Below are 23,999 nucleotides of genomic sequence, written 5' to 3'. Positions count from 1 at the left end.
ATTTATATGAAGATGGACAATAATTACATGCAAGCACACATACACAATTTTTTTTAGTAAAGTAATGTACACATGGCAAAATAAAATTTAGAACAGCTAAATGCTCACTTCTCCTCAATGAAAATTCATTATGTATACACACATTTTCCAGTTTATGACTATTTATTTTCCTGCATTAGTATGGTTGTTGAAGTATAGCTTTTTGCCCAACAGAAGTACAGGACATTTCTTCAAACTCTTTTAGTTTTGGGGCATTGCAATTGATTGTATGTGAAAAGGTGTTCTGTATCATTCATTCAAAAGGAAAAATGCTATCAATTTGGCACAGAACAGAAGGAAGGTTTAGATTAACCTCCTTCACTCAAGGATTTGGGGTCTTGTTTATAATACTTTATCTATTCCAAAGAATCATACACATATGGTATGATGTTGAAAATCATGAGCTGAATTTTCTGCAACTGGCAAGCTGCTTAAATATATCTTGCAAGAAAAAAAAAAAAGAGACAAAAGTACCTTGAACACAAGGAATGCAGACTTCCTATACAATTGTAATTTATTATCCGCCCATCAGTCTTTCTTGCTTGGATTAATCCAACACCACGTGCGTTTCTAAAGTTTCAGACATTCATCTCTTTCAGTAATTTTCTATTATTTCTTTTAGATCTTTAGTTGTAAAAGCTTCAATGAATATGATATCATATTTCTTTCTAATACACAATCTGTCATTCTTCCCAGAATTTCTATTAGCCCCTGGCTAATCATTTGATCACTTTTATCCTCTACTGTAGCCTTAACTCTTTGGTTTTCAAATGGGAGTCCTATTTCATTACATTCCAGTCTGAAGAATCATGTATATTTCAAGAAACATGAACTCACCAAACATATGTTTCTCTCTCAAAAAGAGATCTCAGCATACAAGATATAATACAACATGTAAATACTGCTTCTTTCTTAGAGAATGCTGGTGTTTGTTTTAAGAGCTACAAAACCACAGAGCTCCTGATGAGGAAAAGCCCCCATGATTAAGCAAGGAAAACAAAGACACTATCCTTTTCACTGCCTTCGTTATTTTTTCCTAACCACAAGTAAACTTCCATGCAAGGACTACCACCTTAACATATTATATATAATACAGAGAAGAAGCAAAACAGACTACCAAATATATATTAACTTAGGAAATACATCTTAATTAGATTCACATAAAAAGGACAACTAGCTCAATAAAAAAAAAAAAAAGTTTTAAAGATATAATTATCAACAGGAGAGCTCATACATCCATTGTTTATAACCAAAAGCTTCACTAGATCAAACAGCTGCCTGCCACACCTTTTGTCTCATGTCTTCTATTAATGACATAAGGAAGTGCTTAAAGACCTATCTTAGAGACAGTTCATAAGCAAGAATTTGTAAATGATTTTTGCTGACATCCATACATAGCATAGACTCCTAATACAAGACATACCATGTTGTACTCTAAATTAATAGCTGTACCAGGGTCATCCATTTTAGCCATGGTTATAGTTAAGTGATTCTGGCCCCCACACTACCAAGCCAGAATTGGTGCTAAAAGACATACCTTGATGACAGGTATTCAAGCCATTACAAATCACTTCGTTTTACCACATTAACTAACTAAGTATTCTTTTCTCCTTCATTTTAAACATAACTAATAGAACTCATTCAATGGAAACTGCCCTGGGAAGGAAATAAAAAAATCTGTCAACCCAATCAAAACACAGAAGTTGAAAGTATTCTTTGAAAACCATGCGGAGAACCAAGTGTTATATTAAGAAATGACTAAAATAGGGTAAAATTTGACTAGACAATAGCAAGTAGTAAGCTATTAATATTGGTTGCTCTAATCATAAGAGAAACACATGAGCTGGGAACATGGACATTGAAGGAAGAGATGCCAGAAATACAGAACAGGGGAAAGAGACCTGTGAGAGAAGAACCATGAGAACAGTGAACACTTTTGGGTTTGGGATGCCTATACCATGCTGGCCAGTATTCTAAGTGATCTGCAAGTTATTTCCTCATTTAACCTTTACCACAAAGCTGTGAGGTATTTCTTTCACAGATAAAGATATGGAGGCACAAAGAAGTAACTTGCCCAAGGTGGTAATGGTATAAACAGCCAGTCTGGCTTGAGAAATTTGCACTATTAACTATTATGGAAAAGTGCAGGAGCAAAGTGAAGAAGAATCCACCACAGGAAAGAAAAAATAAGGGTAGTCTATGAAAAGGACCACTCCCTAGAATTATTTTTTCTTCCGTCATGAGCATTTCAATTACAAATTGCTTATGAATGCTGGAGTTCAAAGAAATTAGTTAGAAGTTTTAAAAACACTTAGGTTGGGGCGCCTGGGTGGCGCAGTCGGTTAAGCGTCCGACTTCAGCCAGGTCACGATCTCGCGGTCCGTGAGTTCGAGCCCCGCGTCGGGCTCTGGGCTGATGGCTCAGAGCCTGGAGCCTGTTTCCGATTCTGTGTCTCCCTCTCTCTCTGCCCCTCCCCCGTTCATGCTCTGTCTCTCTCTGTCCCAAAAATAAATAAACGTTGAAAAAAAAATTAAAAAAAAAAAATAAAAACACTTAGGTTGATTTCACTTTGACATGTATTTTCAATGTAATTTATTTCAGCTTTGTAGCTGGTTTGGTAGAGTTATCAGTACAAGATTTCTCAGACAAGCTAAGGAGTTTCATGAAGGACCCTGTTGCATGATTCTATGATTCTAATGCATCTACAGCTATTATTGTAATTCACAGGAGAAAGTTTCCTATTCTCACATATTTGAGGTATTAACATCAAACTGAAATGTAAAAAAAAAAAAAAAATAATTAAAACAACAGACCAATCTCTCTTCCCAAAAACCCTGTATTCTTCTGGACTACTTTTCCCAGGACTCCTTAAAAAACAAACAAACAAAAAAAAGAAAGCCTCAACTGGAATCTAGGTCTAACAAATCATTAGTTTGTAAAAATAATTATCCTTTTTGTTAAACTCTTAAAATACACGTATGAAGATAAGATTACATACAGCTATTTTTAAAACAGAATTAGGTTTTCAGCACTTGGAGGAAGTTCAGCAACTTCTCAAAGGATTAGTCAGCCAGCCCCAAACAGATGTACTATGGGAGGAAATAATAAGTTTGCCTTTCCGTCTGAGAGATTCAATTTTACTTCAAACATGTTTTTAGTCATGGATAGCAACTGGTTTATTCTATTCAACATGTCTTATTAACCCAGTATTCCTCCTAAATGTCCAAATGCCACTGAAAGGCTATCCTCACTCAAAACAGTACACAATACAATCTCTTTTTCTAAAATCCTGAAAAATGTCATTTCCTTAATTTGTACACAAATGGAAATCAAAATACATGGAGGAAATTTTCTCCCATAGCCCTAAGAAAATGTATATCATTATCACTTATCAAGATCTCAAATTTGAACACAATGGGACCAGAATATTTACTATTCTAAAATCCTCTAACTGAACTTCAGTGAGTCATGGGTATAAATGGCATAACGAATATATACACTGAATACATAATGAATACAAAGATATTTTAATAGCAATATAACAGGACAGATGGTAGGTACCCTTGTAGTGAGCACAGAATAATGTATAAAAATGTTGGGGCGCCTGGGTGGCTCAGTCGGTTAAGCGTCCGACTTCAGCTCAAGTCACGATCTCGCAGTCCCTGAGTTCGAGCCCCGTGTCGGGCTCTGGGCTGATGGCTCAGAGCCTGGAGCCTGCTTCCGATTCTGTGTCTCCCTCTCTCTCTGCCCCTTCCCCGTTCATGCTCTGCCTCTGTCTCAAAAAATAAATAAAACGTTAAAAAAAATTTAAAAATAAAATAAAATAAAGTAAAAATGTCAAATCACTTAAAGTTGTACACCTGACACTAATGTAACATTATGCATCCACTCTACCACTATCCACTCAAATAATTTTAAAAAATCATTACTAAGAAATATATTACTTTCAAAACCTTTTTAAAGTGACATGTTGCCAGTAAATTTTGTCAAAGTATGTATTTATGAAAAAAAACTCCTTCCAAATTTCCTATATCCTTCCTATTCTAAGGCAGTGCTTTCCAGAATTTCTGGACATACTGTTCAGGTTCAAAAAAGCTGTAGTATGTCCACAGATGAGCTGACCAGCAGATGGCGTTGAAACAGCACGTCCAATCCCAGTCTCCCAGGGGACAATACAAACTAGTACATCTAAAATGAGTTCATCATCCTACAAAAACAAAAATAAAGGCAGAAAATAAAAATAAATAGCTTCTAATTTATCTAACATTAAATCATGAATTTTACAAATACTGAGACTTTGAAATTTTTATAGATCTCAACTGAAAACGATCTTATTTATACCTTTCTGACGATGAGATTTAGAAATTGTCCTGTTTGAGTACAAACAAGGGCTGTGGGGTTTCTTTTAAAACAGATTGCCAAACTGAGGTGTTAACCAAGACTGTTGGTCTTGTAGGTTTGTAGGGCCTGTGCCAGACTGGAAAATCTGGATCATTCTAGCACTTTCAGGAAGTTTCAGTAAGACTACTTAATGTTTAGGTTCTCCTTTCACAGTATGTAGCAGTGATTCAATCTTTAATCTCCTTTAAGGAATTGGGGCTTTAAAGAACTAAATAAAGAATATGCTAGCCATAGTGGTCCTTCTTATTTTATAAAGAGCAAAGTAAGGATTTAACGTACTCCTTGGAGGCACTTACCTTTCCACACTTTGAGAGGACTGAAATACAAAACCAGAAAAAACATCAACTAACTTCACTTTATCATGCACTTCTAGGAGTCCACAGGACTTTCTCTGGCTTGACTAAAAATGACTTGGGGTTTACTGTTTGATTTCTAGCAATATTTTAGCCTACTAAGTGGTCTATATTGAGAGTTCAAATGAATGTGAAACTACTTACTTTGGTTTTTAGGAAAAGAATCTCATAATGCAAAAATGCTAGAAGGACTATGTGGAAATTACCTACATTTATTTGCCACTACAGTTCTTACTCCTTTTTTTACTAGTAGCCCACCAAATTCAAACCCTAAGCCAGAGTTCTCTTGCCGGTACTAGCATTAAATATTAAAACTTCCAGATGTCTCTTTACCGACTTTGTGTCCCAGCAGCAATGACTCTGAGTGAATGTCACTCCAGCTCCTGACGAAATGGCCAGCTGGGGGCTATTGCTGGGGCCTATTTCAGGCCCTGAATTCATTAGTGTTGGGAGGAGATAAGGAATTGCCTCGAAGTAGTATTTTACTGGAGGGCTTTCCATATTCCAAAGGCAAAGGTTTCCAAAAGCTTAGAATAAGAGTGCTATATTTAGTGAGTCACATTTTTTTCTAAACCTTAGAAATTATTCAAAGACACTATATTTTTCCAATCAATTTGTTAGACTACATCAGTGCCCTGTGACTAATACCTGGTGCCTCATTGATCCTGGGGGAAAGAGGTTTTCTGACAGTAAATTCTTTCCTAAAGAAGCTATATCCTCACTTATAATATTCCATGGTCCCTCTTGCCAGTTGATCAATTCTCTTCCTCCTAAAGAAGCACCAAGCCAGGCCGCTGGGTTTTCCTTCTCTCCCTCCTCTTACTCCTTCCTTTTTTCCCATAATAAATATTACTTATGAAATGTCTATTATATGCTAGATACTAAGAACACAAATGAATGAGGAAATTACTTGGATTTATGTAATAAAGAGATGTAGGGGATACGCTGGGTCTTTACTGACACATCCATGTAACAAATATTGATCAAGAACAATTCATAATCGGGCTCTGTGTTGACAGTTCAGAGCCTGGAGCCTGATTCAGATTCTGTGTCTCCCTCTCTCTGCTCCTCCCCAACTCATGCTCTCTTTTTCTCAAAAATAAATGTTAAAAAAAATTTTTTTTTAAAAAAGGGCAATTCATGATCATTTTGACTTTAAAGATCTCCCTCTTCCATATTTCTCATAGATTCATCAGGGGCACAGAATCCTAAGAAAACTGAAAAATGTTTAAATGTTACAAAGACTAGAAGAGTTAAGAAGCATTAATTTAAAATATGATTACCAGGGCGCCTGGGTGGCTCAGTCAGTAAGCGCTGGACTTTGGCTCAGGTAATGAACTCAGGGTTTGTGAGTTCAAGCCCCGCATCAGACTCTGTGCTGAAAGCTTGGAGCCTGCTTCGGATTCTGCATCTCCCTCTCTCTCTCTGCCCCTCCCCTGCTCATGCTCTGTCTCTGTCTCTCAAAAATAAATAAATGTTTAAAAGTAAAAGTAAAGTAAAATAAAATAAAATAAAATATAATATAATTACCTAACCTCAAAATAACAGATTTCAAAATATTTTAATTCTATTTTATATAAATAAGATCTAACTCTCAATACTTTCAGCCTTTTAATTTTTATATAATTCTAATCTACAAATCATTCTCTGGGCTTTCAAATTTCTTTCTATCATTAATGTAGTATATAAAATGGTCTCTTTGAGGCAAAATCTTAGGCTTTTAAGTAGAACTTTAAAAATTCAACAAATATTATTTATTGGGTTTCTCTACTAGAAATTAGGTCAAATTAGGAAAACAAATGAAAACACATAGTTCTTATCCCCAAGGAGTTTTAAAAATCCTCAACATTTAGTATTTTCACAGATTTTCAAACACTTACTATATCACAGCAGAAAGAATAAAGTCTTTAGCAGTAGAGAGGGTGAAGTTGAGTCCCAGCTTTATTAAAGGGTAAATGTAAGCAAGTTATTTATTCCCTCTACACACTGACCTCTTCCTCTGTAAAATGAGGATAACATCATCTCCCTTGAAGAGTTGCTGTAAGTACAACTAAAATGTGTAGTAGAATGTCTGATCTAGAGAGGATCTATTATAGTCATTTTTCAGTTCTAAATAATCAATACAAAAACTCAGCCATTTATACCAATAATTATCATCCTATCTTTCAGAAAATCCTACTGGAACCAAATTACATGCAGATGGGCATGTAAGAAGTACAAAAATTCTATCTGTGATGCTATATACTTCATATCATCTTATAAATATCCAACATATTTCTAATTGACAAAGAGAAAGGCAAAATCCAGTTTGAGGAAATAACATTAAGTAAGTCATATGCACAACATAGTAAAGAACCTCCCGGATAAGTATGCTGGGCTTCTCAAGCATACAGAATCTAGTAAGTACTCGTTTAGGACTTCCACAGAACCAACTTGCATCAGTTAAAAACATACACCTGGGTGGCTCAGTCAGTTAAGCATCTGACTCTTGGTTTTGGCTCAAATCACGATCTCTCTGTTTAGTTGGTGGGTTTGAGCCATGTGTTGCACTCAGGCTGACAGTACAGAGCCTGCTTGGGATTCTCGCTCTCTCTCCCCTGGTCTCCCCAGCTCAGGCAAGCGCACATGTGCTCACGTGCGTTCTATCTCAAAATAATGTTAAAAAAAAAAAAAAATACAACTTAAAAAAAAAAAACACGAAAAAACTACTTCTTAAGACCAGAGTCCCTAGACTTTAACCCCAGAGGCTCAGCAGCTGCCCTGACAGGTAGTTGAAAAACCAAGACTCCCTTTTTCTGATAACCACATCCACGAAAGCTTTTAGAGCGATAGTTGCAGATTTGTTAGAGACACCTAAGAAAAGACCAAGTCATCTTTTGAACCATGTATAACCCTCCTACTGAACTTACCTGTAATAAAAATATTTCAATATTCTGAAGGAGTTAACATGCCCTCCCAAAGTGTGGAATTTGAATTTTGGAGTAAGAAGGGACCTTAATAAGCTCCTGGTTTCCCATCCTATTCCCATAGCAATTTAACTAAGAAGAAACTGAAGCCAAGAGAGTGAGTGAGCCAGAGCACAGAATCCAAGGCCCCTGACTTCCAACCCAGTGATCTGCTCACAAGAGCAAGCTTCGACTTCTATTATAACAAAGGAATGATTTATGCATATCTGGCTAAGACAACAGAAAACGGTTCTAGAAATACGTTTCAGTTATTACTTAGTGGGCTTTCAATAAATAAACTTTTAGCCAATGTGAAGAAAATCATTAGGATATTATTCTAAAAACTAAAGCAGCATTATCCGCTTTGCTGAATTTGAGGGACATCAAAAACTGCTGTGACTGCCTCTCACTTTTTTCTAAAAAAGGTTATAATATAAAGCAAGTAAGCAAATCAACATACTTAGAGTTGAGAAAATTAATGATTTATCTGTTACCAGATGCAAGAATCCTTTCTAGGAGATTCTTTTTCTAGAACATTTTTCTTTTAATTTCTTGTTCAGCTTTTCAAATATTTAAAGCTAATGAGTAGTCTAGCTCACCATTCCTTTTTCTCTTTTTCTTGATAAATATATATAGAATATTAAAAAGTATTTGGACATAGCTCATACAAATAATATTCAGCTCTGTTCAGTTCAGCAAAGGTCTATCATGCCCCAGGTATTGTGCTAGGTTCTAGGAATACAAAAAGAAATGAGAGATAGTCCTCGCCCTAGGAGATTATAATATAGTAAGGGAGGGATGCCTGAGTGACTCAGTTGGTTAAGCGTCTGACTGCAGCTCAGGGCATGATCGTGAGGTTCATGAGTTCGAGCCCCATGTTGGGCTCTGTGCTGACAGCTCCGAGCCTGGAGCCTGTTTCGGATTCTGTGTCTCCCTCTCTCTCTGTTCCTCCCCTGCTCACACTGTCTCCCTCTCTCTCAAAAATAAAGATTATATATACACATACACACACACACACACACACACACACACACACACACACATATATAGTAAGGGAGAAAAGCATACACAGAAATAACTTCATGTCTAATAACAAGTGCTAAAATATATCATGTACAATAATAGTTAGATACAAGATTAGAGAACAAGGAAAGGATCAAAATGAAGGATACCAAGAATATAACAGCAGGCATTTTGGCAGGGTCACAAATTTAGATCCAAATTCCTGGATTGAAAATTCTACATAAAATGCAAACAATAGTTCGACCTAATCTAAACAAAATGTGATGGTTCTTAGTAATCAGACAGAATAATGAGGGACAGAAAATATTCCATTTTGGATTGAAATGTTTAATACATTTAGTCAGTAACTGTCTATAATTAACAGTAACTTTCATTTCTACATGGTTCTCAATATTGGGATTTTTTCTTTAAGTTTATTTATTTATTTTGAGAGAGAGAGACAGTGTGAGTGGGGGAGGGTCAGAAAGAGAGAGGGACAGAGAGAATCCCAAGCAGGCTCCAAGCTGTGAGGGCAGAGGCTGACACAAGGCTTGAACTCCCAAACCGTGATGTCATGACCTAAGCCAAAACCAAGAGTCAGATACTTAACCAATTGAGCCAGCCAGGCACCCCAATTATTGGGGTCTTTTTTAATGAAAACAAGATACAAGGTAAATGTGAGAATGGTTCTTATTTGTTTCAGGTTTGTTTGTTTTTTAAACTACCTTGTCATTTTAAATTTCTTGGTTGTAAGACGATATTGCTTGTCTACCCCGGATTGTTCACAGCCCAAGAAACATCACTCCCTCTGAAGCAGTATCTGCCAATGGGGTAATTAGGACAAAAGTAGAGGGGAAATAGTTTAGAATCATCTGAAGAGTTTTCCAAATTATGTCTTACAACTATCTCAACTAACAGAAAGTCAATGCTTTAGAGGTGTGCTGCAGACCCAATAACAAGAATTTAAATTAAGGGTTTACCTGAAACTAAATTTAGAAGCTATTGTCCCCTAAGGCCTGAAAATAAAAAGGATCGAAAAGAGCGAGAGCGAGAGAGAGAGAGAGTAATGAGGACAACACTGAGGGTTTCTGAAGATACCTATGTCTGCAGAGATTCAGGCTCCCAGCTAGACCCATAGCCGGGCAATAACCAAAATGAAGAAATCATTTCCAACGCATTTATGCATAAGCAGTTCACTTTCAGTTGCTTACCTCCAATATTCTGAATTATGATGGTGCCTGCTACCACCATCTATGAAAGAACAAATATATTCAGAAGATGAAAGAAATAATAGAAAAGGATCAGTATTTTATTAAAATCCAACAACTATTACTAAAAAAACAGATGTAGAGGTTGAGTGAAGAGAAACCGAAAAGAATACATTTTGTCAGCCATTTGTAATACATAAAACGAATTATCCTCACATAAAAAGCCTTTCTTTAATAGTTCCACGGTTACTATAAAGAATGCTTTTGAAAATTTTCTTGGCAGTCATTTTCAAACAGTTAAAAGTGTTAAAGAGCTAGTAATTGGTGGTTATCAAAGTACCAAAAAATTGAAATTAAATCTATCTGGTCTCCTTCTCCCCTTTTCACTGCTTTAGTAGGTAGAACGTGACATTGCTTTAAGAGGTAGACTGCAACAGCTTGAGGTGTGCTGGGCCGATGCTGTTTTGCATAAAAGGAAATGATTTAGTCTTCCGAGTGTGCCGGCTTGGCATACACCAAGGCCTGGGACATCCTGTCCCAGAAAAAGTCTAGAGCAGAAAACTCTAGAGCCCACACATCCCAGACCTGAAATTTTAAGCAAACTATTTCAAACTCACTAATATAGAGCGGGCTCAGTGTAAGACAACAGAAGGTTGTGAAGACCATAGTCTATCGGAGAACTCCTCCCCTTTCAAAATGGGGCAACTACTACTGAGCTCTGGCCAGTTGTTGGCATGTGAGAAAGTGAATCCGATGTAGCTGGATCTTCTCCATTCCCTTAATTTTTCAAGGAAAGTCAGAAACTGAATTCTTTCAAAATTTCGTAACTCTTAGCGGGCAATTAGTTAAACATAAAAAAAATTTAAGCCAAACAAAATATGCCTAAGGACTAAGTTCAGCTTGTAGGGCTTGATGGCTTGTGATTCTGATGAGATTGCTGGGGAACTCTAGACATTTTATCTATTCTTAGTAATCAGATGTACTCAGAGCAAATGATGAAACATTCTGCTTCCACTTGGGCCTTTCAATCACATGAATTTTGGTGGATCTGTACCCCCAATGTATGCTCAGAGTGGACTAACTACATAGGATAACTCAGTTCATGGACTGGGAGCAGATCACCTTTCAGACTCACCTCTACGAGAAATTCCAACAGTGGCACAGCATTTGCCTATCCTGGAAACCCTAGAACACTTGGGGTTCGCAGAGCAGGATTAATGAGAGGTGTCTTTGAAGATGTAGTAGTTGCCACTCTAACATGTCCACAAGAAAGTTTGTGTATCAACCCATTTAAAAATTACAAAACCTCACAGTTATTTGTGAAAAGGCTATTTTGAACTTTTGCACACTATTTTTCATATGCAATTTGCATCTATTGCCAGTCATACATGAAATTTGGATTTCTACTAATATATTTCAAAAAAAGAATATCAACTTATTCATGATTATGTTTCCATTTTTGGCTGCATTTAAGCACTTAAGATCTAGAAAGTCAGTATGTCTGTCTACCTATGTAGGTCTTCATAGCCTACTAGTATACCAGATGGTATTGACCTGATAAATATTTGTTTGGTGAGCATATAAATGGATTTATAGACAATTTTGAAAATCTTTCTTAAAAAGTCCAAAAAACTTAAAAATATTTAATTCTCAGAGCAATGTTATCTTACGTCATATCCATATCTGTATCATGTCTGGAAAGAAGGAAATAGGAAAGTTTGAACCCAATTGTGGAGGTGGAGAGGAAATATAAAAAAAGCAAACAAACAACAACTCCTCATTTGGAGAATCTTCTATGTACCTGCCTGCTAAGGACTGAGTGCATACATAATGATAATGCAACTATCTAGAGTTTTAGGAAAAGGGGACTCCCAATAGTCCATGCTTTTTTAGACTCTGCTGCTATTCAAGGAATGCAGGAAATACTAGAGTGAAATAACAGTGATAATGCTTAGAGTCATATTTATAGATCATATTAAATTAATAAGAGTTTTCTTATATAAATAACATTTTCTTCTCGCTTGGTTAAAGTGGATGCAGGAAACTGACCATGACTATACCAAACATCCCGACCTTTAGGAAAGAGAAACTGGTACTAGGATGATTAACAAAACCCTTTACCTGCAAGTAACATATTCTTCATTTTGTTCAAGTTGCAGGTTGTTAAGACATGGTCCAAACTATGAGGCTACATAGCATGATTTAGATATTCCCTTTTGTATGTTAAGAACAAAGTTAATGTGAATGTAAATCCAGGGTTGTTTCTCCTGTTACATAGCTAGATCTTTTTCCTCCCATTTTCACTTCTTAGAAGTGGGTTTGGTCATCTACAGATACTGTATCCTTTAAGATTACAAACAAAATAAACAAACAAAAAACATAAACAACAGATTGACAATGGAAAGAAAAAGTCCTATCTGCAACCCACACGAAAATGGGTTTTCGAAGTACGATAGATCTTCAGAAATAAAGTACTATAGAACTAATAAAAATATTTAACTCCTGATTACCTGTGGAAGAAGACACTGTTTTCTCTACCTCTCAGTTTAGTTTAATATGCCTATCACAAGTCAATGCCCAATTAATATTGCTGTTATTTCTATTCTGAGGAAGAGGAGCAGTTGATTTAGAGTCTGAAGTTCTACAACGTAATACTAGCTTTAAGTAACTGTGGACAAATAGGCCCCTTCATTTCTCTGGGCCTTAATTTCCTCACCTATAAAAGAGGGAATAGTTATATAATTTTTTAGCATTGTTCAGCTTATAAATGATATAATCTAATGATTAGTTTTACAGTCATGCTATAATCTTAATTCTATGCTTCTTTTTTTCCCAATGTTTATGAAGATTAGTTAATGTTACCAAAATTAATTTAAAAAAACTTAAAACAGGTCATTGTTACAATTTTAAAATTATTCACATCACCCCTCTCCTTCATTAGGGTGAAAAATAGATTTAAGTGTTAAATTTATTGATGCCAGAAGCACATAGAAAGAGAGATTCCTTCTCTCTCTCTTCCTGTTCCCACCATTCTGTCTTCCTTCATTTCCTTTCATTCCCCTGAATTTCTTTCTCTTGGATATACTTGTCTCTTTTAATTAGAAATGGAAGGGAAAAAATGCCTGTATAGATGTTGGAGACAGTAAAGAAAAAAAAAATTACCTTTCCAGGTAATCCAAATGCAAAGAGTCCAAGATCTTCATAAGATGTCACAGCTGTGAAGAGACATTATAATTTTTTACTTTTACACAAAATTATTTGTGTGCCAAGTTTTAAAGGGAAGGGAGGAAGCTATTCCACTACTACCTTATAGCTCCTGGATGGTCACACTAAATTTAAAGCAGAAGTAACCACTTCTGAGGGACTTTTGACAACTTACGGTCTCTAAGGATGGAGTCTTCTTAAAATAAGTGGAACTTAGCAAATCCCAAGGTTATCTGACCACCTTCCAGGCTGCATTAGTTCAAACACACTAATTACTCAAGAAGAACCCCACTTCTCTGAGGGGCACCTGGGTGATTTGGTGGGTTAAGCGTCTGACTTCGGCTCAGGTCATGATCTCGCAGTTTGGGATTCGAGCCCCATGTTGGGCTCTGTGCTGTCAGCGCAGAGCCTGCTTCGGATCCTCTGTCTCCTTCTCTCTCCGTTCCACCCCTGCTTTTTTTCTCTCTCTCAAAAATAAACATTAAAAAAAGAGAAGAACCTCTCTTTTCCCTACACACTATTTGCATACTACACTAACCAAGAGTAGGTTTTCATTGGCAATCATTTCTGAAAACTGCATATGTAAATAAGGTTAGATAAAGTATGAAAGTTCTATCATACTTTCTGAGACCTTCAACTTTTTCTTACCCATCATTAGTAGGGCATACACTTTCTCTTTTCATCATAAAAGGGTATAAAGGGTATAAAATTACATTTTCAGTCCACACGTTCAAGAAATGTGGTCACAGAAAAGATGAAAATTAAATGGCTCAAAAAAGAACCAAATTTGTCCTTAGCCTATATAGTTTCATGTTCTAACTAATGACACCACCAGTAAAAATAAGAGAAGTAAAAACATTTGTGTAATCCTATAGTTTGAAAAGTGCTTAATTCTATAGTGCTTACACTAAAAAGAAGCAGACTGGCAGATAGTTAAGACTTGGTACAGCAACATCTCCTATTGAGTCAAAGACATGGTTCAGCATTTTTTTTTTTTTTTGAAGTATATTTACTTTGAGAGAGACAACATGAGCTGGGGAGGCACAGAGAAAGAGGGAGAGAGGATCCCAGACAGGATCCACACTGTCAGCGCAGAGCCTCACAAGGGACTTGATCTCACAAACCGTGAGATTATGACCCGACCTATAATCAAGAGTCGGACTTAACCAAATGAGGCACCCAGGTGCCCGGGCTCATCATTTCTTAAACCAAGTTTTAATATATTCTCTCAAGACACACACGAGTCTTCTTTCAATTGTCACTAACAAAAAGTTCCGCTGTACTTTTATACACAAAGACCACCAGGTGTGTGAGGTTAAGTGTTTTAAAAACCATGTATGACTTTTACATGTTATGACTACAAAATCAGAAAGAAAATAAAAGTGTTGAAAAAATAAGTTGTACTGATTAAGAACAAAAACTTAAACATCTTTAATTGCAAAATTAAAATTTTTAATTTTAACCTATTAACAGAGCTGATCAAAGAATTTAGAAACTTTTTAGATGTCACAGCTTTTTTTTTTACATCTATTTTCAGACTGCTAAACACAGTGAACAAAGAATTTAGTTTTGAACTTGGGATATATAATGTGTATAAGTAGGAACTTTTATGCTTTAACAATGAAAGACTTCTACAATAATCTCACATGGGCAGATTTTGGATATATGTTAGAACATAAAAATTAAAAAGCAGAGTTACAAAACTAAGAACTGGAAAATTTTCCTCCTATGTGAAATGCCAAAATTCTTTTTTCCATATAAACATATTCTAAAGGGTATCGCATCACAAAAATTAATAATTATTTTTATCAATAAATCTTTACTAGTTTGTTCTAATTTTCCTAAACAAATTATTAAAATATTTATAATGTTATATAGGGTTATTCCTTAAATTTAACATTCCAAAGTCTAGGTGTATATATATTAAACCAGAAAAACTATCTAAATGTTAGCTTCTATCTAATTTGACATTGAGAAGGTAATTTGGTTCAATATTATGTGTATGTAAACCAAGTCTCCAGAAGGGCTCTGATCTCTCACTGAAGCATGAGATTAAAGGAACATCGTTGTTCAATTTTAGCACCCTTCTTTTATGTTATAGTTAAAATTATCCGTTCTTTCTTAAGAAAAACTTCCCTTCTAAGAATTTAAAGCAAAGAGGCTTTTCAGTGTCACAAATGGGAATATATTGAATAATTTGCTTTTAGAATGACCTATGTAGAGTTTCTCGGTCAATGTGCAAGTTATCAAGATGATACTGATCCAAAAGTTTAAGGTTTGTTTCACTTTTGAACAGCGGAAAACAAGTATAGGTTGCATATTTAGTAAACATGAAAAGCAAGTAACTTTCCCACAAGCAAAAGTTGTAACTCTGTAAGATTCCAAAAAGAATTTGTATTTTAATTACCTAAATAAATTAAACACTTATTCTTAATTTTTATATTACAACACAACCTTTATTATTACAGAAAATATAATCAAACTAATGGCTCAATAAAGATAAATGTAATCGCAACCTCTGACAGTAGTGGCATACATTTTAGCAATCTCAAACTTGCTCTCTGTTACTTTCTAGTTTTACAAAAATATGTCTAAATACAGCAAACTCCCAAATTCAGAGTGAAAAACATTGAGACGTCTAAATGGAAACTGAGTACAATGTTCAAATCCTCACTCTATCTTTCAGATCAGCATGTCTGGCTAGCCATTGGGTTTTGTCACTGTCATCATACTTCTTTTATGTTGCAAAAATTAGAAGCATTTTCCCATGTCTAAGACATCATGGATATGAATAATGGCTTCTGGCTTAACATTGAGGCTTTACTAAAATATGTACACAGTCAGCCAAGTGCTTTATCTCTACATATTCTCTTTTTGATGGTTTTCTGGATCATCTCAACTGATAAACCAAAACAACCCTAGTGAAATATTTTTAAAGTTCTGTTCCGGCATTTGGGCAGTTAAGATGCTGGTTACAGTGTAAACTGGTGTGACCTTGGGAATGCAGTTTGAACAATGGACCTTTAAAATATAACATTGGACCCCTTGGAGTTTTTGCATCTTGGGAAATAACCCTAAAATAAGACAAAACATTATATGCAAGGTTTACACTGAAAAAAAAAAAATGACCTAAATGTTCAACGATGGCAAGTGGTTAAATTATAGTTAAGTATACCTGATAGAGTAATATGTAGCCATTAAAAACTATGTTTATAACATGAAAAATGTCAATATTGACTGAAACAATTGGATTAGAATATGATCTATAAAGTAAAAAACATAAAAAGAAGGGAATGAATTATAAACTGGTAACAATGACTGTGTAGTCTTCTTTATCTTATTGTTTTGGGTAGGAATTCAAATATTCTACAATGACTGTAATGGAGTGGTGGAATTTTAAAAACCATACCCCCCACCCCCCCCCGAATAGTTTCATTTTCTCCACTAAATATCTGATAAGGTTTATTTAAGCTGCAACTTTTAATTTCTCTGGTGTTTAGTAATTTAATTATTACCATTTGGTCTACAAATAAGGTACATTTTTCTGCTCTTTCATATGATCGATGTTTTAATATCTTATTTTTAAAGTGAAAATGTTTTAAGAGATATCAAAATAAGATGTGGTAATGACCAGTCACATTAGTAGCATATTCTACAAAATAGGAATAACATTAATTATGAAAATTATAAAATTAATTCAGTCTTTTACAGGAAACCATATAAGCAGTACTTGGCCCAATCCTCCTTAAGTAAATAACTGAAAGCAGTCATTAGCAATCTATTTTAGGAAATTATTTTTTGATATTAAAGAAATCAATGCTATGTTTTGAGGAGGCAGAAAGGCTGTAAATCTTAACAAGTAAATTGGGGGAAAATTTCTTCTTTAATGTACCATCAAGGCACACTTTAGTGCTATTTTGGCTAGACCAAGAGTTTGGCCTCCACACGAATCATTTGGAAAGCTGCTTCCCATAAAGTCATGGAATATTTCCAACTAGTTACTCCGGTGTTCTGTCTGCTTTGCATTTTTTCCTCAATGAAATAGGACAATTAATAAACTCTGGTTACAGTACAAAGCCCAAGTTTCAGCAGCAGCAATATTATCTTTGGATCTGGATTGAGGGACATGAGTTATTCAAATACAGTTCAACTTTCAGAAACTTGGCCATTTGCAATGCACTTATTATTTTGAAATTCTTTTCTTTCTTGTGCTTTCCATCATTTTCCTCTTGCCTTTTTCTCCCTAATAGTGTTGTGCAGGTCATTCATTTACTGAGTGTCTACTATGCAACTGTATCACTAGTTCTTTTTTTTTTTTTTAAGTTTATTTATCTTTGAAAGAGAGAGAGAATGAGGGAGGGCATGGGTGCACCAGGGAGTGGGGGAGGGGCAGAGAGAAGGAGAAAGAGAGCCTCCCAAGCAGGCTCTGCACTGTCAACGCAGAGCCCAACGCGGGGCTCCATCTCATGAACCTTGAGATTATGACCTGAGCTGAAATCAAGAGTTGGCAGCTTAACCAACTGAGCCACCTAGGTACCCCTGTATCACTACTTCTGATCTTTTTCAATATGTAATTAAATGTCAATTTACCCACTAAATGTGGCATGATTTCAGAGAACTCAATGCAGAAAAAGCAAACAGAATGTTAGAATACTAGAAACATTCTCCTTTCAAATGGCACAGAGGTTGTGATATTGCATGTGTAGAGAAAGTTCTAGGGCCCCAATATACTGCTTGGCCCTGCTGTGAACAACATTAACACAGTCTTATCCTATAAGTGCTATTCATTAGTTTTCAACTTTTAGACTTATCTTACAGATAAAGCATGAATGCCTTATGTGTGATTACAAAACAGAAAGGAAATACTATCAACCTTGACAATACAAAGGTGTAGCAGGGAAATATGGAAAGTATGAAATAGGAGATGACAGGTGAGAGAAAGGACACCGCGCTAATATATAACATGGCAGAGAGTCAAGGGACACTATCTAAACTCCATGGAACAAAAATAAAAATTTAAATGTATTATTTAGAGTTACAAAATAATCAGTGCACCATAGGTGAGGTATAATACCTACAGGAATTTCATTTCAGATAGTAAAAGGGAGCATTTAGAATTTTTTTTTCAAGGAAGGTGTTGCAATGGACAGTTGTAAGAATCGTTGCTCTAAAAGGTTTAAGAAAAAAAATGAGGAGCACAAAAGAGACATTTACCCCTCATTTATATCCTCATCATTGCTAAGAATTAAAATCCTCATAAAAACACTATAACCTTACTTTAGGAAGAGGAAGTTAGGAGACTCTGTTCTCTTTCCCAGTGGGCTCTAGGAGGGACCAAAATTCTCTTTGGAGGCAATAAGAAGTGAATCCCAGGATCTTCCTGGACTCTTTTCAACCACCTCAGGTGCTTCTTACTGGCTCAGCAAAAACTCCAAATTCCTTAGAGTGTGACACTTGTCTATCTGTTCTCTTTTGTACCTCATGCACAAGTAATAGTAAACTATTTTTGGTATCTTGAATAAAATATGTAGTATGTACCTTTGTATATGAAATATTCTCTCTTGCCTTGTCTCCTAGTCAAATTTCAGTTCAGTCCTTCAGGAATATTTAGTGACCCTCAACACCCAACCCAGACAAGACAAATCACTCCCTCCTCTGAGCTCTTACTGTATCTAGTCCATATTTATTTATTTTTCTTATTTTGAGAGAAAACAAGCATGAGCAGGGTAGGGGGCAGAGGGGGAGGGGAGAGAACGTTAGAGAGGGAGAGGGAGAGAGAGGGGGTGGAAAGAAAGGGAGAGACAGGGAGGGAGAGGGAGAGAGAGAGAGAATGAATGAATCTTAAGTAGGTTCCACACTCAGTATGAGGCCCCATGCAGGGCTCAATCCCAATGACCCTGGGATCATAACCTGAGCCGAAATCAAGAGTTGGTTGCTCTGATGAATAAGCCATTGTGTTGTTCAAGGGTCAAATGTTCTTCAAAGTCCACCTACCCAAAACTGAACTCATTTTTACTTTGAATCAATGCCTCCTGCTGTGTTCTTACCTCCATTTAAGGACACTATCATTATCCAGTGGCTCATAACAGAAATCTGGGAGATATCCTTAGACATCTCCTTCTCTCTTACTATTCACATTCAGACATCAACTTCTCTTGATTTTAACTCCCTTAATCTCCACAATTTCCTAATCCATTTCTTTCTTTTATTTCTCTTGTTAATACTTTGTTTCAATATTCTGGTATTTGATTCCTAGACTTTTGTGACAACCAGGCTTGACTGCTGACCTACTCAGGTACTGTTAGTGTAAATTAGAGCCATACAGACAAATGAGAAAGGGATTCTTTTAAGGGGAAAAAGAAGAAAAAGAAAAAGAAAAAGAGAAAGAGAAAGAGAAAGAAAAATTAAAAGAAAAAGAGAAAGAGAAAGAGAAAGAGAAAGAAAAAGAAAAAGAGAAAGAAAAAGAAAAAGAGAAAGAGAAAGAAAAAGAGAAAGAAAAAGAAAAAGAAAAAGAAAAAGAAAAAGAAAAAGAAAAAGAAAAAGAAAAAGGGTTTCCATCATGTTTATAATCCTGAAGGCAAGCATGGCCTGGAAAGCTGACAGTGCCTTTGTGAAAAAAGCTACTCCAATCTGGAGGTAGCTCTTAGATCAGCTGCTCAGTTGTCCTGAGAATTCCCTTTACTTCTCTTCTGTGCTAAATTCCCTATTTCTTTGATAGTACATAACTTTGGTAAACGGCAAACTCCGTTGCTAATTAAGTACAAGTGCACAGGAGATAATTTTGAGTCTTTGCATGTATGAAAATGTTATTATTCTACCCTTGCACTTAAATGATAGTTTTGCTGGGTATAGAATTCTATACTGAAAAAATTTCCTTTCAAATTTTGAAGGTATTGTTTTATAGTCTTCTTATTTATAGTGTCTCCTGCAAAGCTATTTGCTATTACAGTCTTGATTCACTGTATGGAAATTTGTTTGTTTCTCCTCTCTGAAAGCTTTTAGGATATTTTCTGGGTTTCTGATTTTTCACAACGATGTGTGTTGGTATGAATTATTTTACAAGTATTATAATGGATACTTTCAATCTATGAACTAATTTCCTTCAGTTAAACAAACTTTCCTTGTATTATTCTGTTGATATTTTTCTACCATTATATTTTTTCTTTTCTCTCTTTATGGAATTCCACTTATTTGCATGTTGAACCTCTGGGACTGATCCTCTATTTTCCTATCTTTTCTCTCCCATTTTCAAGTTCCTTGTCTTCCTCTCATCACCCTGCCTAAAGAATTTCCTTAGCTCTTTCAACTCAAATAATAAATTACTTTTAAATTTAATTTTTAATTTCTAGGACTCTTGTATTTTCTGATTATACCCTTTAAATAACTCCCTGTCCTTGTTTCAAGAATGTATTATCTCCTTTTAGTTCTTTAGAGCTATTAAATATAGTATTTTTAAATTTTCATCTGGTCTCTGTATTATCTGTTTCCTCTTTTCCTCTGAGTTTGTTACTTAATTTTTTTAAATAAACTTTATTTTTAAGAACAGTTTTAGGTGCACAGCAAAATTGAGCAGAAAGTATGGGGAGTTCCCACATCCCCCCTAACCCCAGACATGCCCAACCTCCACCACCATCAACATTCCCCACTAGAGTGGTACATTTGTTACAACTGATGAGTCTACACTGACACGTCATTACCCAAAGTCCACAGAGTTTACTTTTGGTGTTGTACATTCTATGGGTTTTGACAAGTAAATAATGACATGTATCCTTTACTATAGTGTAATACGATAGTTTCACTGCCCCCAACATTCCCTGTGCTCTACCTATTCATTTCTCCTTCTCTTCTAGCCCCTGGCAACTATTGGACTTTTCACCGTCTCCATAGTTCTATCTTTTCTAGAATATCATATCATTGGCCATTTTTTAAAAACTAGGCTCCACACTCAACATGGGGCTTGAACTCATAAGCTCAAGATCAAGAGTTGCATGGTCTACCAACTGAGCCAGCCAGGTGTTCCAAGAATGTCAAATAGAGGGAATTGTATAGGATGTAGCCTTTTCAGATTGGCTACTTTCACTTAGCAGTATGCATCAAAGGTTCCTCCATATCTTTTCATTGCCTGATAGTTCATTCCTTTTTATTTTTTTATTTATTTTTTTTTTTTTAATTTTTTTTTTTTCAACGTTTATTTATTTTTGGGACAGAGAGAGACAGAGTATGAACGGGGGAGGGGCAGAGAGAGAGGGAGACACAGAATCTGAAATAGGCTCCAGGCTCTGAGCCATCAGCCCAGAGCCCGACGCGGGGCTCGAACTCACGGACCGCGAGATCGTGACCTGGCTGAAGTCGGACGCTTAACCGACTGCGCCACCCAGGCGCCCCAGTTCATTCCTTTTTAGCACTGAATAACATTTCATTGAATGGACCACACCATCCATTCATGTACTGAAGGACAACTTGGTTACTTCTAAGTTCTGGCTATTATGAATAAAACTGCTATAAGCATCATGTGCAGGTTTTTGTGTCAACATAAGTTTTCAATTCATTTAGGTATATACCAAGTGGTACAATTACTGGATCAAATGGTAGCCTCTACACCTTTTCATCATGGTCTTCATATGTTGTGTCAATACTTTACCTTCAAATGTATAGAATGGATACTTCCTCACATTTGGAGCTTCCATTTGGAGTATGAAGGGAAAAAATGAGTTCACCATAACTCTAAGACTTTTGGCCTAAGCAACTACAAAGAAGATGCTATCATCTACTTAGATGAGAAAACAGTGGAAGGTATAGATTGGCATTTGCAAAAACAGACAGTTTGGGTCAATTTGAGACATATAGTAGTATCCAAGTGGAGATGTCATGGAGGCAGTTGTACAGGAGACTGAAATTCAGGGGAAGAGATCCAGGCTAAGAATATAAATTTTAGGGTCACCATGAGCCCTAGAGTGAGTTCAAAAGAAAAGAGATCATGGGTGCCTGGATGGCTCAGTTGGTTAAGCGTCTGACTTAGGCTCAGGTCATGATCTCTTGGTCCGTGAGTTCAAGCCCCGCGTCAGGATCTGTGTTGACAGCTCAGAGCTGGAGCCTGCTTCAGATTCTGGGTCTCCCTCTCTCTCTCTCTGCCCTTCACCTGCTCATGCTCTGTCTCTCTCTCTCTCTCTTTCAAAAATAAATAAACATTAAAAAAAAGAGGAAGAAGAAAAGAAAAGAGATCAGAGGAATAGTCCTGGGGTACTCCAATGTTTAGAAGATAGATAGATGAAGATTCAGCATAAAGAAAGAGAAGTATTCAGTGAAACAGGAAGAAAACCATTAGAGTGTAAATAAGTGTTACACACAGGATAGAACAACTGTGTCAAATGCTGCTGAATAGTCAACTGAGGTCAACAATGACAACTGACTGCTGGATTTAGCAACTAACTGTAAGTCGCTGGTACGATAATTTCAGTGGAATGATAGAGGAAAGCATACCTAGAGTGGGTTCAAAAGAGAACAAGAGGAAGAGGAACTATCTGGTATAAATAAGTCTTTTGAGGAGTTTTGCTATGAAGTCATGGAGCATACTGAAGGATGTGGAGTCGTTCTTAACATGGAAGAAATTATAGATTCTTTGTAGCCTGATAGGAAGAAAACAAAGGAACAAAGATGATAAAAGAGAGGAGATGGGGGAGAGTGGCTGGAATGATGCAGGTGAGAGCAGACGAAATCACAGCATAAGTAGGGAAGCTGGTCTTAGATAGGAACACCTAGAGTTTATCTAAGGTAACAGAGCATATGACACAAATGAAGACAGAAAGGTATAAGTAGTGGCAAGAGCTTATGATTCCTTCTATTTCTCAGTGAAGTAGAAAGTGAGGATATCCACTAAGAATGTAATCAATGAGAATGTGGTGAAGGTTTGAGAGAAAGGAGAAGCTATGAAAATCTCATCAATTAGACAGCAGAGTAAGCAAGTGAATGAACTGAAGATAAGGATTGTGTAATAGCATCGTAGGTCCACCAGACACTGAATTATAGTGATATCAATCTGCATGGCTGTGTTTTTCTGCAGGAATATGCTACTGCACAGGTGCATGTGTGAAGTAGGTAGAACTGCATTTAACCATGGTTGGAGCTTTGCTACAGGAGTAGGATGATAAAGGGGAGGAGCAAGGCAGTGATTGTAATAACATACCATGAAACTTCAATTAGACAAAGAGGGGCTATATGGACAGGAGAGTGAGAGACAGTACACAGGTAAGTCCTGGCATGCTAAGTTCTACAACTGTCATTCCTTCTTGCTTAGAGTGATATGGAGATCAGAGGAGGGGACCTATGGGTTTATTCCCTGAGCAGAGAAGTTTCCCCAAAGAATCACAATACGCCACTGTTTCTGAGGCAGAAGTGTGTACATCTTGCAATCTTCAAGGGTTCTGCATCAGTGAGAACTCATAATAAAAGCTAGCACTGACCAAGGACTTGGCATTTTATATACATTATTGTATTTCATTCTCACAATAATCCCAAAGGAAAGCATTATCATTATCATTTCACAGATGATAAACTAAGGCTACAGAGATTAAGGTACCTTATATGCTACCTCAGTTCCCCAAAAAAGTCTTCATAGACCTCAAACCCTATATATAATCCAAAACAGCAGAATTTCATGTGAAGAAATCCTTTACTTTTATAAAGATAAAAATTTCTCTTGCACTCCAGGCAAATAAATGAAGAATTTATTTTGTAAAGATTTACGACAGCCCTTTCCCTGACCAATGAATCTGATCTGAGCATAATACTCCTTAATGACAGTCCAAAACACTGAGAAGAAAATTTAGCTACATGTTATTCTCCAGTCT

The 23,999-nt window shown here is 36.2% G+C and overlaps 1 protein-coding gene across 6 annotated transcripts in view; it reads right to left on the bottom strand.

Annotated features, from left to right (window-relative positions):
* Positions 1-23,999, bottom strand: part of SLC38A6 (solute carrier family 38 member 6) — a 75,800-nt gene that overhangs the window by 45,227 nt on the left and 6,574 nt on the right. For all 6 annotated transcript variants that reach the window (XM_045451171.1, XM_045451166.1, XM_045451167.1 and 3 more), the window contains 2 exons: positions 13,111-13,163; positions 9,952-9,991 (listed from right to left, as the gene is read on the bottom strand). In XM_045451171.1, coding sequence (XP_045307127.1) covers positions 9,952-9,991; positions 13,111-13,163 — 93 coding nt within the window. The remainder of the gene's footprint in view (positions 1-9,951; positions 9,992-13,110; positions 13,164-23,999) is intronic.

Source organism: Leopardus geoffroyi, chromosome B3 (genome assembly GCF_018350155.1).
Source record: "Leopardus geoffroyi isolate Oge1 chromosome B3, O.geoffroyi_Oge1_pat1.0, whole genome shotgun sequence".
NCBI lineage: Eukaryota > Metazoa > Chordata > Mammalia > Carnivora > Felidae > Leopardus > Leopardus geoffroyi.
Note: the sequence above shows the minus strand (reverse complement) of the source record. Positions and strands in the feature narration are given on the sequence as shown.